The sequence below is a fragment of the Hetaerina americana genome, unplaced genomic scaffold (assembly GCF_022747635.1).
Source record: "Hetaerina americana unplaced genomic scaffold, ioHetAmer1.1.p SCAF_3, whole genome shotgun sequence".
NCBI classification, from domain to species: Eukaryota; Metazoa; Arthropoda; class Insecta; order Odonata; family Calopterygidae; genus Hetaerina; species Hetaerina americana.
Genome location: NW_027286874.1, coordinates 19,654,846 through 19,673,528, shown reverse-complemented (window position 1 = coordinate 19,673,528; position 18,683 = coordinate 19,654,846). Strand labels below are relative to the sequence as shown.

General features: G+C 38.3%; 1 protein-coding gene across 10 annotated transcripts in view; it reads right to left on the bottom strand.

Moving 5' to 3' along the window:
- Positions 1-18,683, bottom strand: part of MESK2 (misexpression suppressor of KSR 2) — a 164,301-nt gene that overhangs the window by 33,788 nt on the left and 111,830 nt on the right. For all 10 annotated transcript variants that reach the window (XR_011701455.1, XR_011701454.1, XM_071587420.1 and 7 more), the window contains 2 exons: positions 10,506-10,705; positions 3,051-3,171 (listed from right to left, as the gene is read on the bottom strand). Coding sequence is in view for 8 of the 10 variants with exons in the window: in XM_071587420.1 (XP_071443521.1) it covers positions 3,051-3,171; positions 10,506-10,705 (321 nt within the window). In the remaining 2 variants the exon portion in view is untranslated. The remainder of the gene's footprint in view (positions 1-3,050; positions 3,172-10,505; positions 10,706-18,683) is intronic.

The following is an 18,683-nucleotide window of genomic DNA, read 5'->3' as shown; positions in this document are numbered from 1 at the left end:
GAAATTATTTGAACATCACCAGCTTAAGCGTGAAGAGCTTCATATCTTGCGGTTTATCTCAACTTATCTCTCTCATATTGAACAGCAATGTTTACACTTCATTTCCGGAACAGCACTCACAAATCTCTCAAACTTTATCTTTCCTACCATGAAGAAAAAACGACATACGAGTATTTACAGGGGCATGTATGTACTCGTATGTAATCGAATTCTGCTCCACATTGCCTCAACTATCAGCTCCAGACAGGAGAAATATTATTAGGGATTTTTGCGTCGTTTCGACAATTTCTTGTGAAACACATTACTGAAGGATCTTTCTTTAGATGCTGCTTTAGTATACATGTAATGCGACCAAGGACTTGATGCCAATGGATGCGTAAAAGAGTCAACAATTCAATATCAACTCAGAATCGCAAATATCGGTTGGAAAAATATTATTCCACAGTGAAGAGAGCAGTTAACCTAATTACACACCATTAAAATTAAGAAGCATATTGTCAACTTGAATAGCAACAGCAAAAAAAAATACGGGACACGTTCGCTCAAGACTTTACATTTCCAAAGTTTGATATAAGCGTTTAAGTATGGCATTCTGACTTTTTTTATTGAATTTTGTATCGCATGACAATTTTTACTTGTAATGACCTTAGGGATTTTTACTACAATATTAATTATGAAATAATATCAATTCAATCATTTGTATCAGTCATCAATGACAAAAATTAATTACTCACTCTCCTGTACGTTCCTGAAGATGCTACAGTGTAGCGAAACTAGTAGAAAATAAATAAGTTATTTTATGTGGAAGCTGCAAAGTTATTTCTGAAACTCCTGTTTACTCACTCTCCATTTTCACTCTAAAGAGAATGCTACCGGAATGCAATACTAAAAACCAGAACCTATATTTCTCTTATCATGTAAGATGTGCTACCTTTTACTTAAAAATAAACAGTTCACAATCAAACTTGCTCACTCAAAAAAATAACGGGAACTAGATAACCTGTGCGGCAAATTACAATACTAGTATCGAAACTCTCTCCTGCCTTGCATAATTAGTCTGCCTCTTCACAAATGAACTTATGTTTAGCTAATAGTGGCTATTCAGTTTTCGTTACATAATTTCACAGATACAATTTCACGTCAATGCTGACTTTCTGTGATTACCTGCAGTTTTTAACAGACTTGGCGAGTAAACATCAGGACGTAGTTTCCTCATTAACATTCTTCATAAAAATCAAGCCTATTTTTTCGCCATTGGTGTAGAAACTCGTCGAAGAAGGTATTACGCGGAGAATAAATTTTCTCCTCTAAATAAGTGCATTTATCACTGTCAGTTATTCATAGAAAATGAATACTTCTTTTCGCGCCAAAATATGACACGAGAAACACACGCGCAGCCGTGAGCTATTGGAGGTGGAGGGTAATAGGAGAGAGCGTGGAGACAGAGGCTAATCCGATTATATTACGGGGCACTTAACTGACTTAAGGTGATTTACAAACACGTGGAACGTGTCAATGATGCGAACGCGCACTAGCTATCTCACGGAGGTTCTTTGTGACAAAAACCTGCCGTGGTTAAACAGTAAAACACCCATGGAGGTCTTGAATGCGCGATGTGAATTGTTTCAGCTAACTTGCAGACGATTCAGAGTCGTTATGTGAGTGACTGTATTTAAAACTCCGAGCGGTAATGTGTGTAGGTCGTATAAGAGCATTACAAGTCTGAAAGACTCCCTATACCAGAACAATATCATTTAACCAGTAGATTGGTTGGATTTCCTGAAGGACACTCCTCCTCCCTTTTCCGCCAACTTTTAAATTATTGCGGAAAATACTGGCTAGGCACTCATTGATAGGTTTTGACCACCCTAGGATGAACAGGTTAATTAATGATTTTTAATATACTGGACGTGAGACTTATAGACTAAATAAATTTATTTACGAAGCGAAATTTTCAGGTGTATGGTAACTTAAGAATGTAATAGCTTTTCCCCGATACTGTTACCGTGGTCAAACATTATGGGTAGGGTAAATATTCGACTTGTACAGAAGACATAGACATAAAATTGGATTAGAAACAATTAAAACAAAATTAGAGTGGCTAATGTGAACTTTTAACAGCCCAAAATTCTAGATGAATGTGTAGTATGAATTCATGTGCATAGGATTAAATTAAATAAACCTTTTTGAGTAAATTTATGCGACCAGATTTAATGAGTACTCAATTCACGGTTTAATTAGTGATCAAATTTACTGTACCCATGTTTTAATGTGTCTATGAAAATTAAAACTCACACTAAGTAGAAATAAGGGATTGAAAGGTATTTAAAATTGTCCCCAGAGAGAGATATATCACTGGATAGCCATCGATAATTGAAGGTAATCTTTTGATAAATATTATCTTGAAACAAAAAAATTACCACAAAATCTATGACCTATATTGGAAAAAGCAGCATTTTTATTTCGTCCCACTTGTACAGAAACTTCTGTAAAACCGTTAAATATAATCAAACATTCTCGGTGGATGTAAGATGTTAGAGAATAGAGGATTTAAGAAATTCAACGCCAAAAGAAAAGCAAAAAGCTTCTGTTACACACTTAAAATGCTACCCTGTCATTTTTTACACCAATAAGTGCATAATGAACGCGGCAATTCTGTAAGCTCTAGACACATTAAAAGCGTCGTCTTAGGCTGGTTGGCGGTCCGAAACACAAAAGAGGACGAGACAGCAGGTATTGGACGGCAGACAGTGAGAAGGAATGTGCATGCGTCCTGGAAATCAAACGCCCTATTTGAGTCGGTTGCCGAGCAGTATAACAAAAGGGAATATTTTCTTCATTACCATTTATTATAAGCAATTTTATTATATTAGACATATTTATTATATTAAAGGACGGACATAAAATGCATAAACTACAAATGTTCGATTACCAAGAGGTTCGGGTGGGTCGTAGTGAAGGGAATGTTGGGTGATCCAACGCCCACTTACTCAAGGTGCCTTCGACGCTCGCTGCGAACGAGACAGAATACTGTAACATAAAATACTCACTCTTCAGGTAACGATGGGGCACCTTCTTCTTGGCCAGGGGCAGTCACGTGATAGACACAGAAGTTTTCTAGCAGAGCCCTCATGTCAATGTAGTTAAAAAAAGCTTGAAAGTTAGAAATATCTGAAAGAGGAAAAATAATGAAATTCAATACACGGCATGAAGAATTTCGATAAGGATTTATGAAAGAAAAATAACATTTACAACAGAAAAAGGATAACAACAACACCAAATATTAGCATGTGATTGATAATAGATTATTATAACTGAATGGTGCTTTATGTAAACGAAAAAGGTTCACAAATGTCATGATGAAATTTCTGGGTAAAATGTCACATGGGTATTGTAGGGTCAAACTGAAGTCCTTATTCAACTAATATTACATGTATTACTTAAAAATTCCTAATAAACAATCAAAATAGAATAAAAAAATAATTTCCCTGCCACATAAATTTGTGACACGTATTGCATTTACTAACCAAAAGGGACCTTCACGCGCAGGTTTGTCACACGCTATTACTACATTATGCAGTTTTCACTCAAACCTCATTCTGGCCATGGAAAGGCATTATCAATATACAAGCTACAGACAAACTGATATTCATACCGCTTGGGAGGTTTTACAGAAACTGTCCACGTCTCAGTCTCAAAATAACACAATTTAGATAGGCCTAAAAATTACAACATAAATTAAATTCAAATATCGAGGATTATTTCTTATGCTTAGATCTAGAGTTGAGCGGTATTTACAGCAATTCACTCCCTTTGGTTTACGTAAAACTTGTACAAATACGAACTTTAATGATTATTAATTAGAGCCACACAGTACGTTCTCATCGAACATCAGGAACGTCAGAGACACCACGACTGATGGAATCCTAATGACGACGAAGGGTAAGCAGATTTGACGGTTGGATCTTCATTCATGCGCAGAAAGCGGACGCGTATATTAGATATATTACTCTTCTTCTATAAGCCACTAACGCTAGCATCCACTTCAAGTGACTTGCGGTACATCACTTTCCTTAATTTCATTTCCTCACGCTTCTCTGCAGAATACATTTTCATAAACTTCCCACGCGATATTTATATACTCTTTAACTTTACGCAAAAATTATTTACCAATGGTCTCCAGAAGTGCCATTTAAAATTTACGTATAATCTCCCCATTGTTCTATGAATTCGTCAGGCAAACTGGCTACTATAGTGTTATGACTGCTCTCCAAGTTGGGAATATAAATTGTTTTCAACAGTCGTTAACGACAACAACAGTACAGTAAAACAGTAACAGTAAACAACAACAACAGTAAAACATTTTCCACCCAACTACGTTATTTCCGTAAAGAAATGATGATACGCATTAAGAAAACAAGGATGATTATAGAAAGGGGCAGTCAGGGGACATTCAGGCAAAGACATTTAATTCGACACCTACAACAATGACGTGGATAATTCGGTAACTTTGAAGTATTACTCTGGTTTTTTTTATAAAGAACATTAAAAGCATAAAAATACAGCTGTAATTTTATACTAAAATTAATCGGAAAATGATTTCCGAAAGAAAATAGAATTCGCCATTCACAGGATACAAGGCGTGATCAAAAAAAGATCAAGGACTGATTTTACTCTGCGCAAACCGTTGAACGGATCGAAACAAGAAACAGTGCGCCATCTAGCGACACATCCAACGACTAAAACGAGAGGTGTTGCGTTTGTTTACGTCGAGTCGTTACGCAGCAGCAGCGGCGGTACGTGTTGCAACCTGTTCGTCGACGCGTGCAACGGCAGCAATGAAAGATCTAGATGAACAGCTTGTGTGCGTGAAATTTTGTTTCCAACTAGGAAAAAGTGCTACGGAGATATTTGGAATGATTCAGCAACCCTTTGTTAATGAAGCTGTGAGTTGAAGTCAGTGTTTCGAGTGGGACAGTCGTTTTAAATCGGGTAGAACCTCGGCAGTTGAAGATTCACGAACCGGGCGGCCTTCCACTTCGACAGACCCCAACTATGTCAAATTGGTTAACGATTTGGTGCTGGCAAATCGCCGTTTAACTATTAAGAGGATTGCCGAGGAAGTGAACATTAGTTTTGGATCCTGTCAAACAATTTTGACAGGCATAGTGGCATGACACGCGTCACATCAAAATTCGTCCCGTGGGTGCTGACTGATGAACAGGGACAAAAACGTGTGGACATTGGTCACGAACGCCTGGATCGAGCCAATGCCGACCCAGAGTTTCTTAAATCCTTGTTTTTGTTTCTTAAGTTGAAATTAACCTTGAAAGGGCCGATTCGGCTCTATTGCGGAAATAAATTAAAACTAATTGTACGGCGGACATGAAGAGAATCCCTAAGGCGGCTTACCAGGCAGGGTTCTACGGCTGGAAGAAACTTAGGCAAAGGTGTGTCGTCAGCCATGGCATGTACTTTGAGGGCGACAAGTTCAATTAAGCTGTGCCCGTCGAAATAAAAAATTTATAAAATCAGTTCCGTCTTCTTTTGACCACACCTTGTAAACGTCAAGACACTTTTGTCACATCCTAAAAAAAAATTCCATTTTTGATCCAAACTATTACTCCTAAGCAGGGAAGACGTACTTCAATTATCTACCCTGTCAGACTGTTTTTATTATATTATAATAATTATTACATATAATAGTATTTTATATCTCTCAGTGATACCTTATGTTACGTAACTTGTACCAACATTATATTATACATTTTTAAGTTTCATTTTTAATTACAACTATCAAAAAAAATCAGGCAGAACGAATGAGCAGTTACCCCAAGTTGAGACCTTGGGATATCCACTGTTTACGCCCGAGCCTTGTCATTATTGAGTGCATACATGTGCTTTGTCTTAATTTGTTTTGGATTAGGTCGTAATTTGATTTGGATAGCAAAATATGGTTTAGAGTCGGGATTTGATTTACTATTTTCATCGCTTTGAAATTTTTATCATTCTCGAAGGTTAAATATCGCTGACATTTTAGGCAATGCGGTATACAAATAATCTTCCGAGCTCCATATTGACTTTCATCGGCGTCTACATGTTTAGTATATAGTTGCAAATGGGCAACTCAGAGATACTTCGATATTCTACTACTGATGGAAATAATTTACATCATTATCATCTCACAGACAGCCAAGGAAAAAATGTTCTTCACATACATTCGAATTATACGAATAAACAATGTAGACATATCACTCACCATTAATGCATCGATACACATAAATCGCTCATTCGTAAACACTACCTAGCGCAATAAACATGTATATAATAACGACTGTGAAGATACACTATAAACATATCTAATTATATTTAGTGGATCCACTATCGGGCTCTTCCGGCGAGCACTAGTATACTTGCTTACTAATACCAAAGAACTAAATTAAAAATGAAGATGAGACCGCAATGCTGTCTTGGCAGCTCTGGTCTGGGATCGAAAAAAGACAACTCCAGACTGAAATTGTTGAAAACAATTATGATGATATGAAAATCGTTCATCAACTTCAATTAATTATCCTATGAACTTGACAGTTTGAGGCTCAATTTAGTGAAAATTCATTATCACTGACTAAATAAACTTGGTATTTTTTCACAAAAAACCATAATACTACCAGTTTCGACACATAGCCCTAATTATATCACGTCGAAACCGGTGGCATTATTAAGTTTTTTTTGAGTGAAAAATATCAAGTTTATTTATTCAGTAAGTATCCTCTTTTCGACAACAGGGTGCGTTCCAAAAGTAATTTACTGAACAGATTTGCACAAACAGTTAAAATTCTTCTAAGTACTCTCCTTGGGCCTCTACACATTTTTCCAGCGACTCTGCCATGACCGGTACGGGCCCTGGAAGGCGTCTTCGGGGACCTATAGGAAGGTCTTCGTCACGGCTGTTTGGGTCTCTTCTACGGACGATAAAACGGGTTCCTTTCACGGGTACCTTGATCCGAGGGAACAAAAAGAAGTCTGCTGGGGCGACGCCAGGACTATAGGGCAAGCGCTGGCACCTGATGTTTGGCCAGGAACTCGCTGACTCTCATCGCGTTTTGGCAAGGCCCGTCGTCGTGATGGAGTTGCCTGGTAGTGGAGATTTCTTATCTCGTCCTGATGACCCTTTTTCGGAGTCTTTCCAGCACATCCACGTAGTAGGCAGCGTTTACTGTCTGTCCTCAAGGAACAAACGCCTTATGAAACATTCCTTTGTTTTCACTTTTGAATTGCTCATTCTTGCCATCTTGGGCTTGGGGGACTGGTCGGTGTGCCCCACAGAGCTTTGACGTTTTGTTTCCGGGTCGTATTAAAAAAACCAAGTTTCATCACCAGTGATGACGTTGTCCAAATTATCAGGTTCATTCCTAATACGTTTCAAAAGTTCACTTGAAATTTCCGCTCGGTTGGTCTTCCGTGACACAGTCGGCGCACAGAGGTTTACAATAACTAACGTCTTGCCGCTTCCAAAGCTTGGAGAACACAGAGCGGTTTTGCGGCAAAGCTTATCTTATCCCCACCTACTACAATTGGGTTGATCCCTCTCCGACCAATAGGAGCGGCGAGGGAAATACAATTGCATTCATTTTGGAGAGCACCCTGTATTTCTATTGCATCGTGCTCATAATGAGATCAATAGACGACAGGACTATGGAAGGCAAGAAATTCTCTTTTATGTCATAGCTACAACGTTTAAGGCCACCGCTGCTGATTAATCTCCTCCAATTGTAATTCTCCATCCCTCTCCATAAGCGTTTCAACATTCCGACATTCAATATTGACTAACTTTAAGGGCGCAAATGCATCCTCAGAGGAGAGTATCTTAATATTTCATCCCAAATTGGAATGCAAAATAATTGAATTTGTTTCTTATGACTGAGGTAGTTAAATACAACGATGGGCATTAATATTAATAGAAGCATACAACGTCCCTTCAAAATTAAAGCCATAATCATTAAGTCGAAAGTTTTGTCGATAGCTATATTTACATCTACGATATATATTTCACTTCATAGAGTTTTAAAAAATATGTTCTAGGCTAATCGAGTACAAAGGATTGCTTACGCTCACTGCGAAGAGTTTTAGTCACAGGATGACATTTAAGCAATGTAGCATCTGCTGCTGATGTTTCACGCGGGTCAAGGTATCTTATTCTTGATCTGACACACATTGGGAAAAATAAATGCTTGGAACATTCCGAAATACGCGAAATCTTCTTTCAAACTTAACTGTATGGCAACGCGGTTATAATTTCAAGCACACTCGTCACCAGTTTTTCTGTTATCAGGACAATGTTTCTTGTACGTAAACTCATTTTTTAGATTAAACCTCTTTTTTAAGATAAGAACCCAAATTAATGTAATAAATTGACATTTTAATAATTATGCAGAGGTCGACAGTATAATTGTATTGTAAGTGAATTTCTCGTATAATGGCAGGAATACAGAAAAATCGATCACTAAACGTCTATTCCATGCACTACCTTATGTTTGAACCTTCATCACTGTCTGATGAAAGTGTTTCATGGGAACAGGTTTAGTTAAAAAAATCCGCATCTTTTACTGGTGACACCGGTGTCGAAATGATGCAAAGCTGCAAAGGATAACATTTGTAAGAATAACTACTGAATAGGAAGACCTACGACTGGATATCATTATCAGCCTTTGCAGTGGCATACCATAATATCAAGAGAAACTACAAAAACACAAGCTACAAGACACGCAAAGAACTGAAGAATTTCAGTTTTTAAATATTTCTGGTAGTGTTCCTGAATAAAGAAAGTAGGTATTTGGAAAGTACCTAACATGTCTAAGAATTAAAAATTGCTGCATTTAGACAACCATGTCTTCGAAATACGTCGCACAGAAACTAATTTTAGTCGGCTAAAGAAGGATAAGATAACATTTTAGCGTAGGAAAAATGATAATGTTCCCATTCTGATTTATCCAGTTAGGATTGCTCGTATTTTTATGATCTTTGGTATCTGTTAGGGTATCATGGGCGCTATCAGGAACCATGTCCGCATATTAACTTATGAAATTCTTCAGTTTATACGTGCCCCGTAAAGATTTCCTTTGAGTTGTAAAATATATTTTACTTTAAATACATTTATTACTCGAACTAATCCACACTTAATTGAATGGCGATTTCCATTATAAAATAAAAACCCTATAATAGCATCCGAATGATACTCGAGGGCGGCACTAACCTCATGGTACACGCGACTCAGTGTAAAAAGAATTCGAGGATATTTCTCATGAAAACGGTAAATGCATTTCTTTTGGTGACGTTAAAAAAATGCCTGACACAGCTTTCCTCTCGGAACTCCTAAAATAATTAGAAGTGCTTGTGTTTTCGCTTTTTTGTGTCGATGGCTTTCTAACTTACAATCCATAAGAGACAAATGCAGACAAGAGCTCTGCGTAAATGGTGGTTTGGAAATTGGATCGAGATGAATTGTGCATTGAAGGATGAGACATTTTTTTTGGCGCGAAACGTTTTGAGAGATTAGCTCAGTTTTTAGCGCTTGTCGATTACTTCCCCATTCCCGCTGTCGGGGCTTTCGCTGCGGTTTTCCGGTTTTCATCTGGTGTGATCGAAAGATTACGCAACTGTTACATGCATGACTTGGTCCTGCGCTTTTGCTGCCGACGATAGTCCTACAGAGTTTAAGCCACAGGAAAAGGAATTGCTGAAAATAGAACTCGAGTGTGGAAGAGACATCTGGCTGATTGTAGTGACCGCTGAACGCGGTTGGAAGACACTCCGTTCACAATTGAAAGTTCACTCCTTTACCTCACTTTTTGGGAAACAGAAAATGATGTTAACACTGCGCCCTCAACCGGAGATTATCATAATTTGAAAGTGACGTTGAGAACACTCTTTAGCGTACACTTTGTTGCTTAACGAAATATAGAAGGTACCTTCAATAAAATAAAAGAAAGGCTTATCCCGAAGGTCGGACTTTCCGCGTAAAAAAGGGAGTACAGTCTAAAGGGTCGCCGTCCTGTTTTATTTTTTTACGCTCGCTTAGCATCTACAAAATATGCCAACTATAATTAAAACCCATATTTTCCTATTCCGCAGGAGGAGAATCCTCATTGGATTTTTTTAAACTCAATGACCAACGTAACACCGGAATGAGAGAAAGAAAGTAACCAGGCGAAACAAAAGAACTTCCCCAACGTTTGTGAAAGATATCCGAGTTTGCCATCACAGCTTTCGTCCCATTTCTTTTTGCAAATCAATCACGTACCGAACAATTCATTTAAATATGTGTCGACAATGAACGTACATGATTTGAAGGAAAATGACTCCCGCACACACTAATGTACACGAGCGCAAGATGCCAACGTGCTCCCTACTACGGGTCACTAGCGGGTCCAAGGAACGCGGGATCCAGGCAAGGATGAGGGGATATCTGAAAGGGGAGGAGGGTGGGCGGTTGTGGGCGAACTCACAATTGAGGCCGAGGTCGTGGTAAGTGATGATCGCCGGCTTGTTCCTCTTGCCCTGCACAGCGATCAGGATGCTGCCCCTCTCCGTGTCCAGCCTCTCCTCATGGACGGCTGTGTCGTCACGCGAGAGGGTCCGCGCGGTCGGAAACTGAAGCTGGATGTTCTTCAGCTCAATATCGTCCATGCTGTCTGAGGGCATCGTGCTGTAAGAAAAAGCAAAAAGATTTCTGAGGTTAAAAACACCCAAACGGTTTTGAATGCTTATAATAATTTTATTTTTGACTGAACAAAGAATAATGCAGTGTTAAAGATGTAACTAGCTAGGGTTTGGAGAAACTTATGAGGTTTTCCTCTTACATCATGAAGCATAACAGAAAAGCGCACACAAAAATATTGCTTGAAAGTTTAGTTCTCAGTTTTCTTGGTCGTTTTACATTCACTGACACACAGTAGTTGAACGGTAGATGAGATGAACAATTGATGTTTTTTGTAAATTTCATAACAAATGGACACAATGGATAACGGGGCCTCATAAAAATCAAAGAACATAAAAACCGTCGAAAAGTACAAATTATAAAAAAATTAAACGGTACGAGCAGAACACCATCTACAAACCAGAATTAATTACAAGCCGATATTACAGCTCTTTGTTAGAATCTTATACACTATTAAAATACCCAGTTTATTTAGCTTTAGGAATATGAAATACTGTCACTCATCACTACACGTTATTTACGCATTATGGCTGTAATCCGCTTTGGAAAGTTTAATACGGCATAAAAAATTCAATCAATCGACCTCGTTGACGAAATTGGCACTTCATGTTTTAATTAATTCATTTTCGCTATTTAAATTGTAAATTTTGAACGTTAAACAGTTGACGATAATGGTCATAATTAACATCAATTAGCTTAACTAATTGACAAGTCGAATGCCTACCGAACTACTAACATTCACTTAAGCTCTAAACAGTTTAAGACTTTTAGCTGTTGTCGTATTACTTATGGTTATAGATTCAGAGGATTCGAAAAAACGCAGCATCTGGCGAGCATAAGGAGAAACCATAGCTATTTTGATGAATGATAAAAGTTTTTTAGTTATACTACAATAAGGTGAGAAATCACTTTAAGAACTGTTCAATAGTAAAGATAATCGATTTGTACCCACATGTATTTTAAATAATTAACTGTCGAAATTCTCATTTCGCTAACGCATAGTTATGTTGTGTTAGGCCACATATTTGTTTCCAAAGCAATAGCTGATGCAGGAAGTACCTTAACTTTTACATTGGGGCATTTGTGCTCAAATATGCCCTGGTTGAAACAGATTCTGCTTTTTGCAAACCTGTTACGAAATCTCAGGGTGACTTCTTATCACTTTTAAAATTAATATGCTTTATTTGGGGAATTATGACTTCAATCATAATTATGAATTATGATTCACTTTTGTTTTCGTGTATAAACGTGGAAATGTAATTTCAATATGTTTTGTAAATCAAATATGACAAAATTCTTCAGATTTTCCCATTTGAATAACAAAAATTCCAGACAATTTTTCATGTGTTTAGGCTGGGAAAAACATTTGTGAATATGAGTGACTCCTGATGACCTATAACAAGGCACATCATTTTACAATAATTTCCAAATTTTACGCTTTTGAAAATGATTGGTTCTCTATTTCAATGTGTATATACGTAGGCATTCAGCAACAATAGATTACAGCATCTTAGCGATCGGAACTAAGTACGCAAGCTGTGTTGATAAAGTGTGTAGCAGCAGTGGATTTTCATTAAGAAAACTAGTTGCACTTGCTCACATGACCATTTCCCGATTTTTGATCGCCTTAAAATATTTATAAAATGGTCAAAAGTAAACATACAATTCTGTGGTATGAGGTGGAAGTAAAAGAAAATCTGATTGTACACATTTGACAACCTTAAGCTAAAAATATAATATCCCATATTTTCGTATTCAACATTTAGTAAGTGGTCACAATACGGTTTCATAAATTTTACGAGTCCGCTAAACTGATAAATTGCCGATTGAGAAGTTTATCAATGAATCATAATGCAAGTCCTAAGAAGAAAATTTCAAACGGGGGCACGCCGACGCATTTGCACAAAAGAGCGAAAACGATTCATTTGTGAATTTAGAGGATATAAGAGCTGTGCTCAGCGGATTTACGTATAAAACACATGGAATAACCGTTAACAACTCAATTCCTACAGGGATGCTAAGCGAAAAAGCGGAGTGCATATCCGATGGCAAGAATCATGTACTAAACATAACCAGGGCAAGACATTGGATTTATCCGAGACGAATGCACTACACGAATGATGTGACATTATTGCAAATGGGAACTTTAATACTGAAAATAAATTACATCAACGACAGAAAAACACCACCGAATAATTACTATAACAATAAGAGCCATAAAATCGATAATGGCGTTAAGCAGAGCGATAAAGAATGGACATCGGTGACGCTATCGAGGCATTCCCCATAGACGCTCCTCCTCTGGGGTGAAAGGATAAAGCGGAGCGAGGGTTGCATTGAAAAAAGGCGACGGGTCAATCAGCATTCTACTCCACGTCATGCCCCTTCCACAATTTGTACGCAGAGCTGAACTCGTTCAGTAATAGTGGGAAATAAGCTCCGCAGACTCAAATGACGCACCAGTTCAGCGAGGTCACTCGTCTGGCGCGATGGGCGCAAATATCCGCAATTTTCAACGTTCCTTCGCTCAATGCGGGAGAACTCGATCACTCAATCGAGAAAATTAGTCACAAGGCATTTGTGAACAGCAATCCATAAATTCCGAAAGTAAGCTAAGAAATGGATAAAATATTAGCAATTTAATCAACCACTTTAGCACCGACTCTTTTATTTCTCTGTAGTTGATGAACACGGGAAAGGGCTGAACAGTTTCAGGCGTAACTTCATAGAAGCGATGTATATAGTATTTACGGAACTACTACTATTCTTTTTCCTCACTATTATACTGTGGTACATCATTTCCAAACTGTTGTAGCGAGGAAAAGTATCCTGCTAGTCAGTTCTTTGAACAGGAAAGAGCGTTATCGGTGGGGGGTGACCATGACAGACAATGTAATTATTTCAGCACATCATATTTATCATTAGAATGTTGAATGATGTTTGAAAGGTACTTCTAGGAGCACCACTAGCGATATTCATGAAAAATCATATGAAAATTCATGATGGCTAAGACAAGGATACTCGCATTTTCATATTCATCCTAAAAAACTGAAATGCCAAAAGCTACAGTAAACGTTTTTGCTGAGGACGTCAATGCTGGAAATTTCAAACATGGAAATTAACTGCAATTTTGACGATATAGGATGAAAACACGAAGAAAACATTTACGACACGTTGTTAAGATATTTACTCTCACGACTGTGTAAGGTTCTTCGCTCATTTGCCCTCATACAATCCCTCTTCCCTTTGCAAAGGGATCGGAATGCCAATTATGTTGTGCTGATGACGCTTGTTGTACGATGTCATTAAGAGAGATAACGGGTATTTCCGACGTGAATACATTAACGAGAGGTGACAGGGATTCGACAAAGAATGACAAAGAGAGGAACGAGAAGAAATGTTAACAACGAAGGGTTATGGCGTTACAACCAGACACGGGTAATTACGGTAATACGTTAACAACGCCCTGAGCTTGCCAAATCCAAATGACCGTATTTCAAAAAGTAGGTAATGACTACTTTTTTGAAATTCGATCTAATGGTTACACATTAAGTACTTAAAAATAAATGGTATGCTCGTTCAGCATATGAACCACATTTAAAGTGAAATTTCAAGATTAATAATACCTGTAGCTGTCTTTCTAGAGTCGCCAAAGCACACGACAATATGACAGCAATGTGCTTAAAACTTGACAGTGATCAATGTTTGATGATTACAGAAAAGCATTACCAGCCATCTACTTAAAGCGATTGCTCTCATTTGTCACAGATGTTGAAGGGTCTGGAGTGAGTGCAGGCGTAGTGAGGTCGAATCCATCGGTGAAGAGTTTAATCAAAGCGAAAGATGCGTGGTTGTGTTTCCCCTGACTCCCTCCAACTAGCGCTGTCGTCCGCTCGCTCGCATTCATGTCCCAGCGGAAAACCCAATGAGGGCACACTTGATTCGCCTATGAGAGCTGAGACACCGCAGCCCCATTGGCTTCCAAAGAGCCAAGATCGTCAAATTAGCTAATTAATTACTGAATAAAATTTTCACTGAAGGAAATGCTATTAAAATAGGCGATAGGGAAAACTATTACACCTGACTTCACCTGAGATTCTTCCGACTGACTCGTTCGAAAAAAACTGGTATTGGGATTTAAAAATCTTTTATGCATCCAAGACTGAAGACGTTGGATAGTAGTTCATAAGGAAAACGTAGATAGACTAACTTAGTGGGTCACGGTAGTCCAGGGGTGGAGCGTTGGACTACTGAGGACTTGGGAGGGCCCGGGTTCGATTCCCGGACAAGCCACTCTGGGAACCTGCAGCTCCACCTAAGCTATGTGATTTTCCGGGTACCAGATCTTCCTGGGAAACCATAACCGGCACAGGGAAAGGAACTGGCCCCCCTACCCTGATGTGTGAATTTCACACGACGTCGGGCTTAGTACTGGGTGAGCTCTACCTTCACCAACCAAACCGACCTTAAAACCGACCATAAAAACCATAAACACAGTAATCAACCCGAAGGAAAGGAACTGCCCCCCTACGTGTGAATTTCAAACGCCGTCAGGCTTAGTAGGGTGAACTCTTACCATCGCCCACCAACCTGACCTTAAGGTACATTACTGTGTATTTAAACTTAAAAAACTTTCGTCGGATACGGGAGCAAATTGAAACTGCTCCACAATAAACGCGTAATTATCACGTCGATATGGTTACATATGAGCGTGAGTATCTCAATTTTTTCGCATCATTTGGAATAGTTTAATGGATCACGATTTCAATAATACTGTACATAGAGGGAAAAATATTGCACAAATATGCACGTCGTATATTTTACAGGACTAAAGCATGGAGAAGTGGCTTGCTCCTTTACGAGTAAGGCTGCGCCAGTTTTTCCAATACCTGCAGTATTTAGACGATAGTCTTCCGTGTAATAGTTAACTACTCAAGCAAAAATGCCATACTAATTTATAAATAAAGGAAGGACTGTCAGTAATTGAAGGACAAGCCAATCGATTACTGCGGTTATTCACCAGCGGCCCCTTTATCACTGAAACCCTTTCACTGGCGACTTGTCCCATCAAAAAGCGCAACCTGTCAAGAGTAATAGCCTCTTTTTCCTGTCCTCAGTTCAGAAAAAAAATCCATAGCCCTCAAACCTATAAACATCCATTCACAGCATTCCTTTAACTCCGCGTAACAGGTCAGATAGGACAACACTTAACTTCACGATCAGTGATCGGTATTCTGATAAATTGTAATAGTTGTGCAGCATACAAACGGTAAAATGTAAACTGCAAAAGGATCATATTTTTTAATGAAATTACTGGGACAATATTTTTTCATGATCTTCAAACGGGGAAGACCAATACCATACATAATTATCAAAATAGTACAAAGGGAAAATGTTTAATATAGGTAACAGAATCAAATGTATAAATGCATATAATTACAAACCTTCAAAGAACACCAGAAAAAATATGAGCACTGCATATAATTTTGTGTCTAAATTTACGATCGCCTATCTATCACGAGATGAACTGTGAGCCAAATATATTTATCAAGTCAGGAATCGTTTGGAAAATTGGATTATATAAAAGAATTGTGACAGCTTTTTTTACTGCTACTGATTCACTGCACCGGGTAATAAAGTAATTTCACTATAAAAAGGTCATAAGTCACGACGAAAGCGCTAAAGATTATGTTCTAATGAATTCGAAATACCATAAATATCATCGCAAAATGAGTTTACTGTAAATTGAGATAACCAAATGGCGAGGCTTGAAAATGAAATAGGGCCAAGAACCTTCATCCCAATCTGAATAGGGATAACCAGTGTGCCCTCTTGAAGTTGTGTATTACAATAATAAAAGAGAATAAGGAAATGGTTATGATCACCGCAACAGCGTTGATATTAAGAAGGAAGATCCGAAAAGAAAGGAGTCATTCGTGAATAACTTTCAGTACCAAGAAAAATAACACTTGATGAACAGCGGAAAGATTACGGAAATATGGCGACATTTATTCGGTCGTGTCATAATCAGAGAATAATGAACCTCCAGCATTCTCACTCCTTCCTCGGTTGAGCACGTACCCCACCCGCACGCCTACGTCATCTCCACCTAGCGCAATTATCACGGTGAGTAAACTTTCCTGGAAGTTGCCTTCTACAAGGTACTCATTCCCCACCTACGTTCACCGCTAACATTTCCGAGAGTAGCTCAAAAAGTTAAGAATGAATCACACGGAAGTTAAAACTATAAATCATTCACAGCTTATGGCGGATAATCGTGTAATAAGGGACTCCTGATGACAACGGCTATGGGTATGAGAACACTTAAGCAGAGATAACTGGAAGACACATGCACTCAGGCCTGAATTGGAATACGGCCCGGTACCATCATAGAAAAGCTAGGGCTCTAAGGTCCGCATCTACAACATTCGAATAGTTTAACGTACACACTGAGGAGAGGATAAATTAAAAATAACGAAATATCAGGACACCATGGTCACTGGCTGACTGTGAAATAGTTTTTTTTTATATATGAGTGTTTTGAGCATGGTATACAACTCTGGGTTAAATACGAGAGTTGTAATTTGGCTTTATGGAAAATTTTCTGAAAAGTTATTCAAATTAGATTTTTTTGAGTAATTATAATATAAAGACACTGTGGAAAATATAAAAGAAACGAATAATATATTTAGTTTTACCTTTGATTAACTCTTTACTTTCGGTTATGTTGCTTACTTCCGATGGCTGGCGTCTACTGACAATTCAGCCCATTACAGTTCTGTCGGAAATACTTCAGTTAAGTTTCAAGAATCAATTTTATAAAATATATCGCCCAGAGTCAACTGGAAAAATGCGAAATCTCTCGTCCAGTTTGCATCTACACAGACAATTCCTGCAGTTAAAAATCCGTATAACTTATTTCGTTCAAGAGCGGAAGGGATGATGAAATATGAGTCTGTATTTCTAAAGCGAATGCTTACACGTCACATAGCTCTAACTAAAAAAATAACGCCAGCAGCAATTGCCGTGTCAGGACACGATTATGTGAACTTAAAGAAGAGAGGAAGAAGGAAAAAAAATGATAAGAGGGAAAGACTGTGTGTAGATACTAAATTTCTCGTGAAGTACCACCTCATTGGCGAGCAGATACGCGTTCCATTACTCCTATCTTTGATTGATAAATGAAAACATAGTAATCATTGTCGATACCCCTCTCCGTCAGCAGCATTCGACATATGTGGGTTTGGAGTAGTGATTGCCACCCAAGGTTTCCTGACATTTATGTAAGATATGGCATTTCTGTGGGTTGGTTACGTGCGTTTTTTTTTCCTTCGTGTAGCACACAACCGAAAATGCAATACCGGAGAGCTCGCTCTTTCGCGGTGTAGTCACAGCGATGAAGTGTTTCATACGCCACACAACAGAGAGAAGATTATTTTAAAAGATAAACTAACATGCTAAAGGATTCAACAAAAATACATGTTAACTCTTTGTGCTTATAAATCTTATAAAAATTGTAATAATTAAGTTTTAAGCACGAAGAATGAACTTGATACAATGGAACTAACACGCATAAATGCAATCTCGACCTTTATCGAAAAAAAGCAGGTTAACATTCCTACTATATTTCATGTGGTGGTTTGTAACTAGCTACAAGCTCCGGGAGAACTTCTGTCGATTGATTGTTGCTGCATCATCATATTATAGAGGGCTGTTCAGTCAATTCTCAATCATGATAGGTGATTCCGAGATTATCGACGGGAGCAAGAAGGGAGTATCGAAAGTATTGCTAAGAAAGGCATGATAATTGTGGATTTTACAATACTGTATAATGGTATATGGTAGCAGGAAATGCTAAGCACTTGAAGAGTACTTTGATTAGTGTGTACCGATGGCCACGGCCATACAGGGTCCGTACAATAAGTATGGTGACTGGTTCGCTGTAGCCCCAACGGAGCGGTGGATG